At 37.4% G+C, this 20,217-nt stretch overlaps 2 protein-coding genes and 1 pseudogene across 16 annotated transcripts in view; 2 read left to right on the top strand and 1 right to left on the bottom strand.

Moving 5' to 3' along the window:
- The window catches only part of NAE1 (NEDD8 activating enzyme E1 subunit 1), a 32,757-nt gene extending 24,143 nt beyond the window's left edge, over positions 1–8,614 (top strand). For all 3 annotated transcript variants that reach the window (XM_077132661.1, XM_077132660.1, XM_077132662.1), the window contains 7 exons: positions 1,080–1,155; positions 1,457–1,496; positions 2,970–3,056; positions 3,524–3,616; positions 5,757–5,871; positions 5,965–6,014; positions 8,371–8,614. In XM_077132661.1, coding sequence (XP_076988776.1) covers positions 1,080–1,155; positions 1,457–1,496; positions 2,970–3,056; positions 3,524–3,616; positions 5,757–5,871; positions 5,965–6,014; positions 8,371–8,480 — 571 coding nt within the window. In that variant the 3' untranslated portion in view covers positions 8,481–8,614. The remainder of the gene's footprint in view (positions 1–1,079; positions 1,156–1,456; positions 1,497–2,969; positions 3,057–3,523; positions 3,617–5,756; positions 5,872–5,964; positions 6,015–8,370) is intronic.
- A 3,373-nt stretch (positions 8,615–11,987) lies between these two features.
- Positions 11,988–18,492, bottom strand: LOC143658450 (stress-70 protein, mitochondrial-like; annotated as a pseudogene).
- TERB1 (telomere repeat binding bouquet formation protein 1) overlaps positions 17,240–20,217 on the top strand; it is a 113,139-nt gene continuing 110,161 nt past the window's right edge. For 10 of the 13 annotated variants that reach the window (XR_013163611.1, XR_013163609.1, XR_013163610.1 and 7 more), the window contains exons 1-2: positions 17,841–17,963; positions 18,453–18,526. The gene's annotated coding sequence lies outside the window, so the exon portion shown is untranslated. Of the gene's footprint in view, positions 17,645–17,834; positions 17,964–18,435; positions 18,527–20,217 lie in introns of those variants that run through there. The other 3 variants (XM_077132651.1, XM_077132653.1, XM_077132652.1) reach the window with 3 other exon arrangements.

Below are 20,217 nucleotides of genomic sequence, written 5' to 3'. Positions count from 1 at the left end.
GTCAGTTGAGGAAAGAAAGTGTGACCCCTAGGTGGTAGTCAGCTTAAATACTGATTATCTGATTTGAAGTATTTAACTTTCCTTTGACTTGATTTGAATGATAAAAGCCATATTCTTTAGGAACACATATTTTTCAGGTGCTTTGTCAGAGGAGCAGGGTCATAGATCCTTCAGTGAGGGCATTTTTTAGGTTAGGAATTGTTAATTATAGAAGGACCCTGGGTATTAATAGGCTCCAAGAGTCTGTCACTGTGTGGTTTGCTAAAGCTGTTGGAATGCAGAAATGGATTGGCTTCTACAAAGGGGATTTATTAGGCTACAAATTTACAGTTGTAAAGCTATGAATAGGTCCAAATTAAGACATCAACAAGAAGGTAACTTCACTCAAAAAATGTTTTTTGTGTTCGGGTTCCTCTGTCACAGGGGAAGGCACATGGTGATGTCTGCTGGCCCTCTCTTCTGCCTTTTGGTTTCAGACAGCTCTCTCAGCTCCTGTTTGCAGTGACTCTAAGTTTCTGCTGTTCCTCACTTACCTTCTCCAGGGCAGGCTCTGGGTTTCCTCTCTTAGGTTAGCATCTACATATGTCTGTGTCTGGTTTCATCTCTCTGCTGTCTGTGTTGGCTCTGAGCTCTCTTTATGTTTTCTGCCTTTTATTCTCTTCATACAGGGCTCCAGTGAAAGGATTAAAACTCACCTTGAATGGGCAGGGTCACATCTCCATCTAATCAAAAGCTCCCACTCAAAATTGGGTGGGTTGCATCTCCGTAAAAACAACCTAATCAAAAGGTCTCACCCAAACGATAGATCTGTCCCCACAGGATTGGGTTAGGATTAAAAGAACATGGCTTTTCTGGTGGTGCATAATAGTTTCAAATCAGCACAATCACCAACACTGGAAAGATACCCAGCTACCATCAGGTGCTGTTATTAGCATCTCCCTAGCATTTTCACATTCTATATATTGCCAGACCTGTGTTTTTTCATGAAAAGGAAAAGCATTCTATGTGCTTCATAGTGATAATTTAAATTTTGCTTATTAAAAAATGTGTTGAGTAGTTTTTGTTGTTGTTGTTTCCAGTTACCGTGAAAAAGCAAAGAAAGATGCTGCTGCTGTGGGTAATCATGTTTCCAAATTGCTGCAGTCCATAGGCCAGGTAGGCTCCCTGGCTCACTGTGCCTTTGATGTGTGGCCTGTCAGCTTCATATAGGCCTGATCTCATAACTCCAGCAAGAAAGGGTTTTGAGATAGAGGGTGTGGCACTGGCTCTGGGCTTCTTTAGAGGGAGCTCGCCTACCTATTGAGAAAAGCCCATTATAAGGAGACAACGCGTTTTAAAGCACTCTCCCAGCTCTTGGAGAAAGCCTCCCCATCTCACAGTGAATTGGCTTTGTGCTGCACCCTTTGTTCATCTTCTCTTTTATACTGGAGCAAAACCTGCATTTATCTCTTTACAGGCGCCAGAGTCCATTTCAGAGAAAGAATTAAAATTACTCTGTAAGTCCCTTTGAATTAATTTCCTTATTTTGTTTGATAAAAATGTGCCACAGGGAATGTTCCCAGAAATTTTAAATTTATGAAATTTAAAATTTTCCATGGTCTCAATGGCTTATATATATATATATATACTTACTAAGGTTTTTCCCTTTGTATGTATAAATCTTAATATAATAAGTAGAGGATCTTTTAAGACTGGGTCAGAGGTAGAACATATCTGTCTGGCAATATTAAAAAGACATTAAAGGGTGCATGGGTAGTTAGAATGCCTGCCTTTCATGTGGGATACCTAGGTTCGATTCCCAGACCGTGTACCCCCCCCAAAAAAAAGACATTAGAGTCAAGTAATTGAAAATTATCATTAATATAGAATTATATTCAGCTTTTTTTTTTAGTAATCTGGGAAAGTTTTATCTGAAAACTCTGGGTGTGAAGTCTTGAGTTATGTGCATATTGACAGTAGTGGTTTAAATACTCATTGTATCAAATGACTGTAATGGAATTAAGAATTTTACTATCTAGTTTCAGATTGGCTAGGTTCCTGGGTGGTGTGACCATGGCTCAGTGGCAGAATTTTTGCCTGCCATGCTGGAGACCTGGATTCGATTCCCGGTGCCTGCCCATGCCAAAAAAAAAAAAAAAAAACACACAAAAAAATTTGGTTAGGTTCCTGGGATCTCAGTAATTCTTTGGTAGGCAAAATGCATGTTCTTTATATAAGAGTCAGTTTCAGAATAATAAAAAATCTGTTTTACATGATTTTTGAAGATTTTCCCCTGTAGCTACTACCCCTGGTTTCTGCAGAAGCCTATATTTTACGTGTTCCCCATTTTAAAAATAGATTTATCCATGTTCTCCATTTCATGACTTCTGCAATACCTGCTTAAGCTTTGTTTTAAAGTTTTGTCTGCTACTGATCTTGTACCTTGTTTCTTTCTGTATTAATGTTTGTTCCACTAGATTACATGATCCTAGATTAAAAACTGGATGTTGGGGGTATAATGGTTCGTTATTTTGTTTTCTCTACTTTGGGATGTGATTGAAAATATCCATAATAAAATGTTATAAAAAAAAGCCAGACATACACCAAGATATAATAACTCTCTCCTATAGGACTGCTTATCCATAATATTATTGAAAGCTACTAGTTATTGAGCCATCTCAGGCATTGTGCTAGGCAAGCTCTTTACAGAGTTGTCATACTTGATCTGTAGAACAACTCTCAAATGTGAATGATATCATTCCCATTTTACAAATGAGAAAACAGAGGCTCAGAGAGGCGCCATCACCTGCTTAGTACTGAACTGATTGTGATATCAAAGATACGACTTTAAGATGATTTGTGTTCTAGTGCCTTCTCTGCTAACTATCAGAGGGGGGTATACACAAAATTTCCTGTTCTTAAAGTGATAGTGTTTGGAATGTTCATATGTCACAGCCAATTTACTTTTAAAATGTTTTTCCTGTATTTAGGCAGCAATTCTGCATTTCTTCGAGTGGTAAGATGTCGATCATTAGCTGAAGAATATGGTTTGGATACAGTTAACAAAGATGAAATAAGTAAGTAATGACCTTTTGATGCTAAGTTATTAATTTTAATTCCTTTTAAAGATAATAAATGTTTTGTGTATAATAGTCTTGAGTGAATGATGATAATATGAAGGATAATGTAAATATTTATGCCCTAAATTGTATTCTAAAACCTATCCAAACAGTTATAATTTCAAAATAAAAATTTAATATATACACAAAATCTTATTTAGGTTACTGAATCAGTTGGATGATATGTAGAAGAGCTGAAGTTAGCACGTCACTAGTAGAGATTGACTACCTCTACTGGTCCATAAAATCACTAGATTTCATCTTAATTTATCTCCCCCTTATTTTATCAATATTTACCATCTTCTCTTTTGTCATCACAAAATAGTAAACTTTTTTGTTGAAATTATCTCGTATTCTGAAATTTGAGTATTTGGTAGATGCAGTCCTTCATTAAGATACTGGATTTTTTTTTTCCTTTCTTTCAGTTTCTAGCATGGACAATCCTGATAATGAGATAGTATTGTACTTAATGTTACGGGCTATTGATAGATTTCATAAACAACATGGTAGATATCCAGGTAAGACTAGCAATTGAACTATCAAATATAATAAAATCTTGTGTAAACCATTTTTATTGAATTGGGTCTTAAGGAATGTATTCTCAAGAGTGTTTATAAGAGCCATACTTGAATTACACATTGCTAATATTTATATTCCTTGTTCATCCCATTTTGTAACTGCCATTTGTTTTTTAAGTGTAACCATTTGCAAATAGTGTTTGATTCTAAAATATTACAGAGAAATGCTGGTGGAACGCATATAGAAAAAAACCTTTTTTTGTCAGTTTCCAGTTTTCTAGTAAGACTCAAACACTGAATTTAATATAGTAGGACAAGAGAGCCACAAGTTTGTCAGTGACTTCTGAACTCAGAATTGAAGATGTAGGGATCTCTTTGCTCAGTATCTAAATATTTGCAAATGTAGGAATTGGGGAATTGGCATAATCTCAAAGATTTATAGTTGCCCAGAATATTTATATTCTTGATAATGATTTTAATTGTGCAGGATAATTGTATAGCAGCACATTCTAGGCATAGCATAAAACCTGTTGTTCCAACTAATATAACTGATATAGTATTCCCCCAGAGTTTACAGTCTTAATGAGCAAACACCAGGAGAAAGAAAAGAAATAAACACCGAGTTTGCATTGCTTTATTTGTATTATTTGATTAGAATTTTTTTAGTTATGTGTAACAAACCACCCCAAAACTTAGTGGTTTAAAACAATAAAATATTATCTCATAATTTTGTGGACTGACTGGACTTGGGTAGGCAGTTCTCATTGGGGAAGGGAATCTCATATAGCTGCATGACACTTGGAGCTAGAGTCATTCTAAAGATTTGGGTGGGTTAGACATCCAAGAAGACATTTTCATTGTCATTCACATGTCTGGCACCTCAGTCAGGATAGCTTTAATAGCTGGGGCCTGGTCAGGCATCTCTCCACATGGTTAGTTTGGGCTTCCTTTTAGCTTGGCAGTTTCAAGGTAGACTTCTGAGCTAACGTTTCCAAAGACCCAAGTGGAAGGTTCAGGGTTTCTTATGACTTACCATTGGGAGTCATGTAGCATCACTGTGTCATGTTCTTTTGATTTCAGAGGGCCAGCTCAGATTGAGTATATTCATTTATATACAATGAATGAATACTGGGACAGGGAGTACATTGGGAGCCATCTTGCCATACTTGCTACAACATGGAGCACAGGCTTCGAAGTTAGATTGGGGTTCACATTCACAATCTTTCACTTATTATTTCCGTGACCTTGGGGAAGTCATTATTTCTCTCCAAGTCTCAGTTTTCTCATTTACTGAATGGTAATAATAGTATCTGTTCTGTTAGACTGAAAAGGTTAAATATGTGATGCCTGAAAATACTACTGCTTTGAGGAAGGATAGTGAGAATTGTTTTTAAACTAGAGGGGTTTAGAAATATTGACTTTTTTTTTAATAGTATATGAATATTTTAGTAATTATATTTTTTCTATCCAGTAATACTAATAATAGTTTACTTTTGGAGACATCGTAATCATTAAGTCCATTTGTTCTGGAACTGTCTGAACAAAGTCCAGTTTTGCTATTTATTAGCCATGTACCACTCAGGCAAATTACTGAATCTGCTCCTCAGTTTTCTCAACTGTAGAATGGGGATAATAATAGTAGTACGTATTCATAGGGTTATTGTGAAGATTAAATTGATACATGTAAGGTACTTACAACAGTGACCACCATCTTTTAATTCTCAATATATATTCCTATTACAATTTTTGGTCCTATGTATCATTTAATCTCCTGAGAATGGATATTAAAGACCATAATTTTTGTTAAATATAGAAATAGGATATTATTTTCTTATCCATTCATTTCTTTCATCAAATAATTATTGAGCATCACTTATGTACCAGGTACTATTCTAGATACTATGTATGGAGCACTGATCAAAATAAACTTAATAAATTCAATTTTTTATATGTTTTACTTGGTTTATTTGATTCTTACTGGTTTGCAGTATTGCATATATCTCATACTTGCCAGTATTTTTGTTCTCACTTCAGTTTCATACCTTACTGTTTTGACTTGAATATCTGAAAACGAACTAAAGGAGGTAACCATTACTTTTAAACCACATATTTATTTTAATGAAAATTAAATTTTTTTTAGGGGTATCTAACTATCAAGTTGAAGAAGATATAGGAAAGTTGAAGTCTTGTCTTACTGGCTTCCTGCAGGAATATGGATTATCTGTTATAGTGAAAGATGATTATGTTCATGAATTGTGAGTACTTTTTAAGGCATATAAGAGATAGACATTCTCTTCTTGTGGTAAAGCTAATCTAACTTCATGTCTCCCTCCTTTCCTTTCCCATAGTTGCCGATATGGAGCTGCTGAGCCACACACTGTCGCTGCGTTTTTGGGAGGTGAGCTCCGCATATGAGAAGACTGTCATCTATTGTTGTACATTCAGAGTTAATATTTTAATATAATTTTGTTTTCTTAGCTATTTTAGTTAGGGAGGTCAGTGAAGCACCATATTCTGTTTAGCTTAGATTATTATGGTGGCATTGTGATCTCCATGCCTTCCATCTTTCCCACTCCAGTCCATCTTAAACTCCTGAGGAGTCATTAATCTTTCTAAAGAATAGCTCTGATGGTGTCCCTCATTTCAGTAATCCCCCACCCTGTCAACACACACACACACACACAAACATATAGACACTGTAACAGCCCCCAGAAAACAAGTCCAGGGTCCTTAGCTTGACATTAACGGATTTCTGTGTTCTAGTTCTACTCAGCCTTTCTGGCTTTGATTTTATCAAGTTACTTGCTTTTTCCCTAGATATGCCCTGTGATTTCCTGCTTCTGTATGTTTACTCCTATGGGCTCATTTGCTTTAAATTTGCCTATTTCCTGCATGTCTAAAACCTATCTGTTCTTCAAGGATCAATTTTTAAAATGCCATCTCTCTGACAAAAATTCCTCTTACATCCTTCCCTCACTTTAGTGCCCCCTCAAAAACAAACAGAACTCCTGTTTTATGATTGCCTGTAGACTGAAGTATTTGCCTGTGATAGTTCCTTCTAATCATTAATGTTTTGAAGGCAGGTCCAGGTCTGATTAATATTCAGAGTATTTAAAATGTAAGTGAATGATACTTACATTTTAAGAAAACTATCTCTTATGCAAACCCAAATTAAAGACTGATTCTGGATGATTTATTTATTTTTATTGATAAGACTTAATATACAAACATTCAAGCACTCTTAGCATACAAACATTCCAGACATGGTGTATAATTAATAGCTCACAATATCATCATACACTTGTGTATTCATCACCATGATGGATGATTTATTTTTAACTAAAACCAAATATCTTGTGGAAAATAGCCAAGTAACCTGCCAGCTCCCAGAAAAAGGCAAATTGTTATTTATTCATATTCAGTCCAGATTCCAAGAATACACACAACAGAGAGATTGGATGACTAGCAGAAAAAAAATATATTAATTGAAATTTTTTATTTCTGTGTTCTGTAATTCTGTACAACACCATTATATTCCCTTACTTTCTTCAGGTCTTTGTCCAAATGTTCTTTTCCCTGTGAGGGCATACCTGCTTCTTCTGTTTAAAATTTAGCCTCTCCTCTTGGTCTCTTGTCCCCATTCCCTGCTTTTTCTACCTAGTACTTAATGTCATTTGACATAGTATACATTTTACTTATTCATAAATTATCTGTCTCTTAATTACTAAAGATAAGATCTATAAGAACAGTAATTTTTGTCTTTTGTCCCCTACTGTATCCCTGGTGCCTAGAATGGTATCTTGTAAATAGTAAAAAACCCTAATGTTTTTTGAATCAGTAACTGTTTGTGAAAGATGAAAATCTTTTTTCTTGGTAGTTTTAAATTTTTTCTTTTGCTTGTTTTGTTTTGATTAGTTACAGCAGTCTGACAGTATTTAATATAGATATTGTCCTAGTTGCAAATGTACAAATATAGCCTGATTCTTTTTTTCTTTTTTAATTAAAGAAGTTGTAGATTTACAGAAAAATCATGCAGAAAGTAGAAAGTTCCCCTGTACCCTACTCCCCAACAAAAGTTTTCTCTATTAATAATACTTTGCATTAGGTTTGTCTTTTTGTTACAGTTGATGAAACAATATTATTATAATTACTCTATTAACTGTAGTTCATAGTTTACATTAGGGTTCACTGTATTGTACAGCTTTATGGTTTTTAAAAATTTTTATTCTGGAAACATAAATAACATAATTTCCCATTTTTCAAATATACAGTTGTAATATTATACTACCGTCACCACCATATCCTGATCTCTTTTTTATTATAAATGTAAAATTAAGTACAAGGTAAAATTCAAATGCTACAGAGGATGTCCTTTTGAGAATTGTTTTGTATGCCTATGCATATCCTTAAAAAACGTGAGCAAGCATACTACTGGTTTGCACCTTGCTTTGTTTACTTAATATCTTGCCAGTCATTCTAAATCACCATAATTTAAAAACACCTCATTCTTTTTAACTGTGGCATAATGTTTCATTGCGACTGTGTAGAATAAAACCTTTATTTCCCTTTAAAACATATAAAGAATGTAGCCCTTTTATTTTGATATGACTCGGAAAGCGATGTCTATCCTCGATCACTTTTAAACAGCTTTGCTTTTGGAAAGGAAAATGCTTTCTTTAGAGTATTGAGTTTTTATTTTTATATAACTCCAGAAACTTTTTTCAGAGATTTGCTTTTCTTCTTTTTCCTTGCAGGAGCTGCTGCTCAAGAGATTATCAAAATAATCACCAAACAATTTGTAATTTTTAATAACACTTACATTTATAGTGGCATGTCACAAACATCAGCAACTTTTCAGCTGTAGAATAAGCATCCTAGGTAGTGTGCTAATGATTGAAACTGTAATTGCCATCAGGTTTGTGCTAAAGTGTGTAAAATTCTGCTGAGAGAAAACTGTTCAGTCGTTTCCTTAATAAACATTTTTCTCATTTGTAATAATGTAGTCTTGCTTCTTGGGGGAGGTGGGGAGAAGCAGGACTTTTTCCAGAGAATAAAAGTACCAATTTCTAATTGAATTCATTAATACTAACTTACTATTTCAAAATTACTTACAGAAATCCACTGAGTTTTCATTAGAAATAACTTAAAATTTTTTCTTACAGTATTAAATAATGAATTTAAGCCATGTACAGATTTTAGCTAGGGACATTTTAGTCATGGACAATACTTTGTTAACACTAAAGCAGAAGTTTTTTTAAAAAGAACTATTTCAGGATGTGTAGTTTTGTCAGAAACAAGACAGTGCCCTTGTATGTGGGGTTATCTTAACTAACTTAGATTTTGCCATCTACTACTTGAAATTTTATGGGGAATTCCATTTCATTTTAAAGAGTAATCACATTGGACTAATAGCATTCACCAGTGTATCAGAAGACAAAAAACTAACAAACGTGGAGTTAGAAGCAAACTGAGTGGAAATTTGGAGGATAGGGGGGATGTCCAGTTTCTGATTTGATTTATATATTGCTGAGGAACATGTTTCATGACTCTCTGTACCTTAAGGCCTCTAAGCAGGCTGCAGGTCAGTCTCTCAGGCCTCTGTCTCCCCAGTGAAGAACTGGGTTAGATGTGCCAAGAGAATGTTTCACAGGGATTTGGTTTTCTTAGAACCTAACGGACTGAGCCCTTCCTTGGCTGCTCTTCGCAGTAGCAGTTGACATTTTCTATAGCAGGCACTGTCCCCTGACAATCTCATTTCCATCTCCCAACCATCCTGAGGGGTGGATTTTATTAACTTTGTTTATGGGGGAGGCAAGCAGCAGAATGGTAAAGAAGAGTATTGGCTTTGGCCCTATTTGAGACTCAGGGGTCCTGGCCCTTTGGTTTTTGCAGGGGGAAGTGCACCTGGGCTGTGTTCTGAGGCTGCTAGGTAAGGTGGGGCTTGGCTCCATGTGTAGATTGGGGATGCCTTTCAAATAGATGCAAACTACAGGATCCAAGAGTGGTGGTGGGGACATGGGGTGAGGGGAGGCCATTCGGGTCTGGGTAGTATCTGCACAGTGCTCATGGGCCAAGCAAGTCCCTCGGCCCCTATCCCAGAGCTGGGCCTCATGCACCAGGGAGCCTAGTCTTCCTTTTTTTTCTTAATAGTACAAAATACTCTTTTTAACTGGAAATGATATAACTGCCAACAGAAAAAAAAAATCAAGTATATACTTAAATGTGTGTGATCCAAAATTTGTGTTGGGTTTAATCTTTAGCCTCACTTTCACTGAAATAGCTAGATCACTTTCTACTGTGTTGACTATATCATATATAAAACAAGAATATGGGAGGGAATAGAAATAAGCAACATGGAATGGCAGAGCCAAATGAGATATCAAATCATAAGCCTGTGCCAAGATTAATATTGTAGGAGGGCTGAACGGCAGAAATCCATGTGCCTATGTTTTAGTCTAAAGGAAAATTATTTTGACCTCCTAAAACATACTTTACTATCTCTTCATAGCTGTTCAAATCTGAATTGCCATTCACAGTACATTTTGTTTTGCTTTTCATGTTTATTTTAAAAAATTTAAAAAAAAATCCAGAATTGATCAAAAGGAACAATTATCAAGGATGAAGTGCCAACACATAGGCTATAAAACAGCTAGAAAAGTATGTCCTAGGAAAATTTGGGACCCTCATCCTTACCTTGTTTTAAAAGCTGTACCTAACAAAGAGCTTAGTTGTCTATAGATCTAATTAGCTTTCCTTGCTCTGCTTTTCAACAAGGCATGGCTGGCTGGCCTTATAAGACCTTAGTAGAAGGACCCTGTGTACATCAGTATGGTTCAGCAGTACTCAGCTAATAAGGAGGATCTCACTCCCGAATGATTTCATTCTAATTCTATGACTGTCATGCATGACATGTTTCAAACCTTAAAAATATGGCCAATTCAACACAAACCAATGTTAAGTCTTTATAATGCTAAATAAATTGTCCTTTCCACTTTTACATGCAGTTGGAAAATGATAGGCCAAGGATAGAACATTGTGAAGCTTGTACTGTTGGAATAAAATGTTCATAAAATGACTTAGCTAACAGTCACTAAATTTACACGTTAAGTAAATTATATATAGAATACTGCAAAAACATAAACTGAAGTTTGCTCATTTCTGCTCAGGAAGTCCCTTCACTCCCAAGTGTCATAATATGTTCTCCTTTCTGCTCCAAAGATTTCTATGACTGTTGTTTCTCTTCCTTTTGTTCCCTAGAGCCAGAACTTCCAGGGATATCTTTTGTTTGTTTGTGTAAAATATAACATATACAAAAAAAGCAATAAATTTCCAAGTACATTTTAACAAGTAGTTATAGAATAGGTATGGGTTACTGTTCCATAATTTTTCAATTTTTCTTCTAGCTGCTTCGAGAAACTGGAGACCAAAAGAATAGCAGTATGATGATTCAGCTGTCATACTCTTTGTTAAATCCTGTCTTCTCTCTTATACTTTTCTTTTTCTTTTTTATGAAAAATAACATATATACAGAAAAGCAATAAATTTCAAAGCACAGCACAACAATTAGTTGTAGAACAGATTTCAGATTTTGGCATGGGTTACAATTTCATATTTTAGGCTTATTTCTAGCTGCTCTAAGGTATAGGAGACTAAAAAATATCAATATAATGATTCAGCACTCATACCCATTTGTTAAACCCTACCTTCTTTGTATAACTCCACCATCACCTTTGATCTTTCTCCCACTCTGTAGGGGTATTTGGGCTATGCTCATTTTAACTTTTTCATGTTGGAAAGGGCTGTTGATAATATGGGGTAGGGAGATGGAGCTAGTTGATTTTCTGGAAAGTCTGGCCCCTCTACATTTCAGGACTTATCTGGTCCAGGGACCCACCTGGAGGTTATAGGTTTCTGAAAAGTTACCCTAATGCATGGAACCTTTGTAGCATCTTTTATAATGTCCTAGGTGATTTTTAGGATTGGCAGAAATGGTTTTGTTTGGGGTTTGGTACGCTGTGATAGGTAGCAATGTCTAACTGAAGCTTACGTAAGAGTGACCTCCAGAATAGCCTCTCAACTCTACTTGAACTCTCTCTGCCACTGATACCTTATTTGCTACACTTTCCTTTTCCCCTTTTTGGTCAGGATGGCATTGTTGATCCCAAGTGTCAGGGCCAGGCTCATCCCTGGGAGGATGCCATCTTTTTTTTTTTTGCATGGGCAGGCTCTAGAAATTGAACCCAGGTCTCCCGTACGGCAGGCAAGAATTCTGCCACTGAGCCAAGGTTTCACCACCCTATGCTATTTCAAAGACCTATGCTATTTCAAAGAGCTTCAATGATACTTGGCTGAAGGGAAGAGGCTGCCTGTCTTACGTTTCTCTTGTTTCACTATCTTTTCGTGCCAGGGGCTCCCTCATCTTGGAACTCTCTTCTTTTAGCTTGTAACACTTATCTGCAGGCAACTGATTCCTGAATTCTTCAATCTTAGTTTCTGTGTCATGAATTATTCCTTCAGCCATATTAACTGTTTTGACTTGTTCCTTCTTTCTCCGTTCTTCCTCAGGATACTTCTCTGTATTTTTAACCATTGTAGTATCATCTTTACTTAGCCTACCAGAAGATTGGATCATGATCTGCTGCTCATGTCCTGTGCCCTTATCTTTGGCAGAAACATGAGTGATCCCACTGGCATCAATGTCAAATATAACATCAATCTGAGGGCTCTACAAGGGGCTGGGGAATTCCAATCAAAAGTAAATTGTCCCTTTCCTGTTGAAAACACTTCAAAAGATAGGAATACAAGGGAATTTCCTTAAAATGATAGAGGGAATATATGAAAAACCCACAGCTAATATCATCCTCAATGGGGAAAAATTGAAAACTTTCCCCCTAAGATCAGGAATAAGACAAGGATGTCCATTATCACCACTATTATTCAACATTGTGTTGGAAGTTCTAGCCAGAGCAATTAGACAAGAAAAAGAAATACAAGGCATCAAAATTGGAAAGGAAGAAGTAAAACTATCACTGTTTGCAGACGATATGATACTATACATAGAAAACCCGGAAAAATCCACAACAAAATTACTAGAGCTAATAAATGAGTACAGCAAAGTAGCAGGCTACAAGATCAACATTCAAAAATCTGTAGCTTTTCTATACACTAGTAATGAACAAGCTGAGGGGGAAATCAAGAAATGAATCCCATTTACAAGTGCAACTAAAAGAATAAAATACCTAGGAATAAATTTAACCAAAGAGACAAAAAACCTATATAAAGAAAACTACAAAAAACTGCTAAAAGAAATCACAGAAGACCTAAATAGATGGAAGGGCATACCGTGTTCATGGATTGGAAGACTAAATATAATTAAGATGTCAATCCTACCTAAACTGATCTACAGATTCAATGCAATACCAATCAAAATCCCAACAACTTATTTTTCAGAATTGGAAAAACCAATAAGCAAATTTATCTGGAAGGGCAGGGTGCCCTGAATTGCTAAAAACATCTTGAGGAAAAAAAACGAAGCTGGAGGTCTCATGCTGCCTGACTTTAAGGCATATTATGAAGCCACAGTGGTCAAAACAGCATGGTATTGGCATAAAGATAGATATATCGACCAATGGAATCGAATAGAGTGCTCAGATATAGACCCTCTCATCTATGGACATTTGATCTTTGATAAGGTCGTCAAGCCATCTCACCTGGGACAGAACAGTCTCTTCAATAAATGGTGCCTAGAGAACTGGATATCCATATGTAAAAGAATGAAAGAAGACCCGTATCTCACACCTTATACAAAAGTTAACTCAAAATGGATCAAAGATCTAAACATTAGGTCTAAGACCATAAAACAGTTAGAGGAAAATGTAGGGAGATATCTTATGAATCTTACAACTGGAGGCAGTTTTATGGACATTAAACCTAAAGCAAGAGCACTGAAGAAAGAAAGAAAGAAATGGGAGCTCCTCAAAATTAAACACTTTTGTGCATCGAAGAACTTCATCAAGAAACTAGAAAGACAGCCTACACAATGGGAGATAATATTTGGAAATGACATATCAGATAAAGGTCTAATATCCAGAATTTATAAAGAGATTGTTCAACTCAACAACAAAAAGACAGCCAACCCAATTACAAAATGGGAAAAAGACTTGAACAGACACCTACCAGAAGAGGAAATACGGATGGCCAAGAGGCACATGAAGAGATGCGCAATGTCCCTGGCCATTAGAGAAATGCAATCAAAACCACAATGAGATATCATCTCACACCCACCAGAATGGCCATTATCAACAAAACAGAAAATGACAAGTGCTGGAGAGGATGCGGAGAAAGAGGCACACTTATCCACCGTTGGTGGGAATGTCAAATGGTGCAACCTCTGTGGAAGGCAGTTTGGCGGTTCCTCAAAAACTGAATATACTCAAAGGACTTAAGGGCAAAGACACAAACGGACATTTGCACACCAATGTTTATAGCAGCGTTATTTACAATTGCAAAGAGATGGAAACAGCCAAAATGTCCATCAACAGAAGAATGGCTAAACAAACTGTGGTATATATGTACGATGGAATATTATGCAGCTTTAAGACAAGATAAACTTATGAAACGTGTAATAGCATGGATGGACCTAGAGAACATTATGCTGAGTGAGTCCAGCCAAAAACTAAAGGACAAATACTGTATGGTCCCACTGATGTGAACGGACATTCGAGAATAAACTTGAAATATGTCATTGGTAACAGAGTCCAGCAGGAGTTAGAAACAGGGTAAGACAATGGGTAATTGAAGCTGAAGGGATACAGACTGTGCAACAGGACTAGATACAAAAACTCAAAAATGGACAGCACAATAATACCTAACTGTAAATTAATCATGTTAAAACACTGAATGAAGCTGCATCTGAGCTATAGGGTTTTTTTGTTTGTTTGTTTGTTTGTTTTACTATTATTACTACTTTTATTTCTTTTCTCTATATTAACATTTTATATCTTTTTCTGTTGTGTTGCTAGCTCCTCTAAACCGATGCAAATGTACTAAGAAACGATGATCATGCATCTATGTGATGATGTTAAGAATTACTGAGTGCATATGTAGAATGGTATGATTTCTAGATGTTGTGTTAATTTCTTTTTTTTTCTTTCTGTTAATAAAAAAAAAAAAAAAAGTAAATTGTCCAAGAAGTTTGTTGTCTCCGGCCATCTCTCTCACCTTGACACACTCTAATCTCCACTTGAGCCTGTCCATCAGCTGCTGTAGAGAATATCTGGCTCTTCTTGGTTGGAACATGGTGTTCCTGTTAATAAGTTTAGTAAGGACGCCTCCCAGAGTCTCAATACCCAGCAACAGTGGAATGACATCCAGGAGCAACACATCTGTGATGTCATCAGCCAAAATTTTTGGCATGGGGCAATAGTTCTCCTGGTTAGATCAGCAACAATCCCCTAAAACTGAACCTGGATTAGCTTCATTTTTAAATGCATGGGTCTAGAAAAATCCATTTTAAGATATGACAAGTTGATCTTAGTCTGTACAGATGAAAAGAGTTCACACTTGGCCCTCTCAGCAGCTTTCCACACCTTTTAAAGTACCATACTGTCTTTGGCCAAATCAACTCCTCTTCGAAATGAGACAAAATAAAGTGTCAATGGCTGAGAGATTCCAAACAGAGTTGAGAGGTTATCCCAGAGGTTAGTCTTACGCACTAAATAGATATCACCTGTTTAGTTAAGGCGTAATGGAGAGACTGGAGGGAACTGCCTGAAAATGTAGAGCTGTGCTCCAGTAGCCATGTTTCTTGAAGATGATCGTATGATACAGCTTTCGCAGTGTGACTCTGTGATTGTGAAAACCTTGTGTCTGATGCTCCTTTTAGTTACCTTATCAACAGACGAGTAAAATATATGGTTTAAGAATAAATAAAGAATAAGGGGAACTGTTGCTGACAGCACAACACGAGAATTAAGACAGACACAGATTTCTGAAAATGGGAGCAGGAGACTTTTGAACTTCTAGAGCCAAGAGCCCTTTGCTAGTTTTGCTCCAGCTATTTATTAGTGGTTAATTCCAAAGGCAGGAGGAAATAACATCAAGTTAATCTTTAATGTTAACGCCAATATGTAAAGTACAAGAAAATGCAAAACCTTTTAAGCTAAGTTATTTATCTGTGAAATCTCTTTAAAGAATAGCACATTCCATCCTGAAGCCCTTTTATCCTTCAAAGCTTCCTCATAGGAGACGAGCCACCTGCGGTGTTCTGTAAGAGCTACATGACCCAGGTCACTGTCTCAAGGTTTAGCCTGAAGGTCAAAAGATCTGTTTCCCACAGTTGTTCTAGTTTGCTAGCTGCTGGAATGCAACACCCCAGAGACGGGTTGACTTTTAATAAAAGGGGATTTATTTTGTTAGTTCTTCAGAAGAAAGGCAGATAACTTTCAACTGAGGTTCTTTCTTATGTGGGAAGGCACAGGATGGTCTCTACTGGCCTTCTCTCCAGGCCTCTGGATTTCAACAACTTTCCCGGGGTTATTTCTTTCTACATCTCCAAAGGCCTGGGCTGAGTGCTGAGATGAGGTATGCTGAGCTGCTTTGGCTGTACTACCTTGTGCTCTCTCATTTAAGCACCAGCCAATTAAGTCAAACATCATTCATTGCAGCAGGCACACCTCCTAGCCGACTGCAGATGTAATCAGCAACAGATGAGGTTGGCTCATGTCCAAAGCAACAGAACTAGGTGTCTTCACCTGGCCAAGCTGACAACTGAATCTAACCACCACAACAGGGAACAATTGTTAAAATAAATTTAGTAGATTGAAATGCTAGTGATCAATGCAAGGGAGGGATAAGGGGCATGGTATGTATGAATTTTTTTTCTGTTTTCCTTTTCTTTTTCTGAATTGATGCAAATGTTCTAAGAAATGATGATGATGATGAATATACAACTGTGTGATGATATTATGAGTTATTGATTATACAACAAGAATGGAATGATCCTATGGTAAGAATGTTTGTGTTTGTGTGTGGTTATGTTTCATAAAATAAAACTCAACCCCTCTTGAACTCCTTCACAAGGTATTGTAGCAAGGCCTGGTCAGTCTTCACCACCTAAGAAAGTATCTTCATTGGTGTATTCTACCTCAAGTACTCTTCTCTGAATTACTAGAATAGAAATATCGAAAGTTCAACCACCTAAATCTCATACAGCAATTATTTTATCTTCTGATTTATCTAGACCATAGGCCAGAGCAGCAACTGTGGGTTCATTAATCCATAAGAACATTTAGTCCAGATATGTGACCTTCATCCTTAGTGGCCTGTCTCTGAGAGTCACTGAAATGTTCTGGGACTGTGATCACAGCATTTTTTGCTGTATGCCCCAAGTAATTTCCTTCATCTTCATCAACAAAAATGCGCCAATTTGACTTAAAAAATAGTTTTCCATGAGCTTCAACCCAGGCTCCACCATCGGAGGGATGGATAATTTTAAAGGGAACATTTTTAATATCTTTCTCTACTTCAGGGTCATCATATCGCTGGCCATTGAGATGCTTGGTGGCATAGAATGTGTTGTTTGTATTGGTGACAGCCTGTTGCTTGGCAAGTTTTATCAATCAGACGCTCACTATCTGCTGTAAAGGCCACAACTGAAGGGGCGGTTCTGGCAACTTGGGCATTCTCCAGCACCTTTGCTTGTTTACCTTCCGTAACTGCCATACAGGAGTTGGTAGTACCTAAATCAACACCAACAACTGCTCCCTTGATTGCCTCCGATGCTTAGTCCGGCCTTGAAATAATTCTGAAGGCCTGGTTGCTAAGGCCATACCAGCCATCCTGAACCCTGAATTCTGGAAGGCCGCGGCGCCTATGAGACGGGCAGCTGTGGCTTGCCTGCACTTATCATCGCGGCTAGACTGTAGGAATACAAACGAGGCAGCAAAAAAGCGCTCTGGCCGCAGGAAAGTGCGCAGCGCGGCTGGGGAAACCCGGGAAAGCTCCCGGACCTACTCTTCTTAACCTTTGGTGAGTGCCTCTCTGGAAAAGAAGTCCTAAAAATCAGGGATGGTAGGATTGGGGGATTTTTCCCTTTAAAATGTCACTTTGTTTTCACTTTAAAACTCCGCATCCACCCACTTCGCATCTCCAAGTCCTCAGCTTCCCAAGGGGTAGGTAGGGTACCAGCGACCCGCCGAGCGACTCGACTCCGGAACACAGCGAGCTGACCGGAAGTCCCGCCCCACCGACGTGAGCTCGGACTACCCCGCGGGAAGCCAGGTCGGGCGTCGAAGTAGGAGGGCGGTCAAGGAGAAGAGGCCGGAGCCCAGCGCGCTTCGGTTAGAGGGTAAAGGCCTTAGCTTCTGCGCGTTGGGGCCCTTTCGCTGCCCTACCCCTAATCCCCGGCTTCAGCCTGTCCAGTCGAAGGCGGGGCGCGGCGGGTCCCAGCTCTGCCCTCAGCCTAGGATGCTGGATCGCCCTCTTGGTCGCTTCTTAACCAGCCCACTTGAGGGGATGGGTTAAGCCTGGTGGAAAGGCCCTTTCTGAAGAGGCAACAGACCTTGGGCGCAGCCCCAACAGCAGCTGGGGGGAAAGATAATTGTCACCTTCGGTTTAGTCAGGCGTCTGACTAAACCTGAGGCCTGGCAGTTCTCAACCCCGAATGTGCTTCAGAATCCCCGGGGGATTCTGATGTACGGAAAGGCTGGGGGCCACTGATGGGGTGTCTGGGCTACGATTCCAAAATCGCTTCAGGGGGGAAAGCTTGTTCCCCCTGGGCTTGTTACTTGGTCCCACCCACTGCCTCCCGCTTTAACCAGCGCCTGGTCGGTCGCAGGAGTTGAGAACCCTGGTTTGGAGAGGCTGAGGGACCACATATGCTCTTCGAAAGGAATTCTTCCAGCTCTTTAGGTGAGCCAGACCATACTGGATAATTTTTGGTAAACATTGAGGAAACGGAGCAGAGTTAGCTTCCCTCCTTGGAAAGCTTATTACCTGTGGAAACTGATGAGGACTGCTACAATCTACCTACTCAGTCTGGAGTGTTAATAATGTCAAGTAAACTGACTTCTAGTACAGAGTATTTTCTAGAACCTGTTAACTTAATACATTTAAGCTTTTGTAATGTAAACTGTTTATTATATGAACCTGCCCTTTCTCCTTTGCCTTGCCTTCTTTCAAGAAAATTGTCTGCTATGTATGATTCCAAGCTGGGTATTCACCATCAGCAGTTTAAAAGACAGCAATTAGAAGTAAGATTATCAGCTCGTCAGAGTTTGCACAAAATATATAAATCATTCTATTTGGGGGGTGATATTTAGATTTCAAAAATTTTTTGATTACATCTAATCTAGGTAAAAGTAATATTCAGCTAGTTTTCTTGCTGAGATTTGAATTTGAGTTAATGGTACTGTTTTGGGGACTAGACTGAGTGAAACCTATAAATGGGATAGGTTTTTCCGGTTAACTGGAATAATCTTTTTCTTTTATTCTGTGAGAATGCAGATAAATAATTTTGAAAGCTTGTTTATGACAATTTATGTCTAGTCATTAAATTATTGAAAACACTGCATAACCTGCTTTAGTTGGCAGATGCTTTTTTCCTTGGGAATATAACTATTCTATAATTTGAGATAAAATTTTACAGTGATCAATTCCTTGAAAGTTACTTGTCCTTGCTGTGCATGTTTTTAAGCGCATAGCTAGTAAATAGATGACTTCTATTAATGCCTACGCAAACTTTATTTTATGTTGCAAAGTAACGTTTATTAGAAAACTGTATAAGGAAAGAAAATGGAAGAAATGAAGGGAAAGGGATGTAGAAGGTGGTATGTTGTCAGTTTCAATTTCAAAGTAATACATTATCCCTCTTTAAAAATAAAATTATATTAATAAGCAGAGTAGGTTAGCTATGTAAATCGAAGGAAATAATCCGTAAACTTTGCGACAAATCTGAAACATTCACCTAAAATACAACAATCTATTTTAACAGTCTGTTTTTTAAACTAATCTTCTTTTTCCAAATATTAATGTTTGCTCGATGGTAATACATATTTATATATTGAAGGGGGGAGCAGTATAATAGAGGATTAAAAATATAGGCCCTGGCCTTAGATTTTCTTGTTTCCCATTCCTGCTCTGGCACTTACTAGCTGTGTGAATTTGGACAAATTGTTTAACGTCTCCTCATTCTTCGTCCTTATAGCTCCTTAATTAGGGTGTTGTGAAGAATGAAATAACTTATAATAGTTATAAGATATATGGGACAGAGCCTGGCCCCTGAGAGGCACTTACTGAATATTAGAAGCTATTATTACTATTATTATAAAAATTGTGAAAAATAAAAAAACAGTAGAATAAAATAAGCATAAAATCACTACCTAAAGGCAACAAGAGTTAATATGTTGCAATCTTTCTGTCCACTTTGATTTTATGTTTGCCTTTAAATAATTGGGATTGTACTGTAAATTTTTGAATGATACTCTTTTTGGGTAATGTTATAAATGTAAGCATTTTTCCTTACTACTAAACATTTCTAATAAATGTCAAGATTCTTGTTACAATGTTCTGTCCTGGGTGGATGTACTGTAATGTACCTTTCT

This window comes from Tamandua tetradactyla, chromosome 16 (assembly GCF_023851605.1).
Source record: "Tamandua tetradactyla isolate mTamTet1 chromosome 16, mTamTet1.pri, whole genome shotgun sequence".
Lineage (NCBI taxonomy): Eukaryota > Metazoa > Chordata > Mammalia > Pilosa > Myrmecophagidae > Tamandua > Tamandua tetradactyla.
Note: the sequence above shows the minus strand (reverse complement) of the source record. Positions and strands in the feature narration are given on the sequence as shown.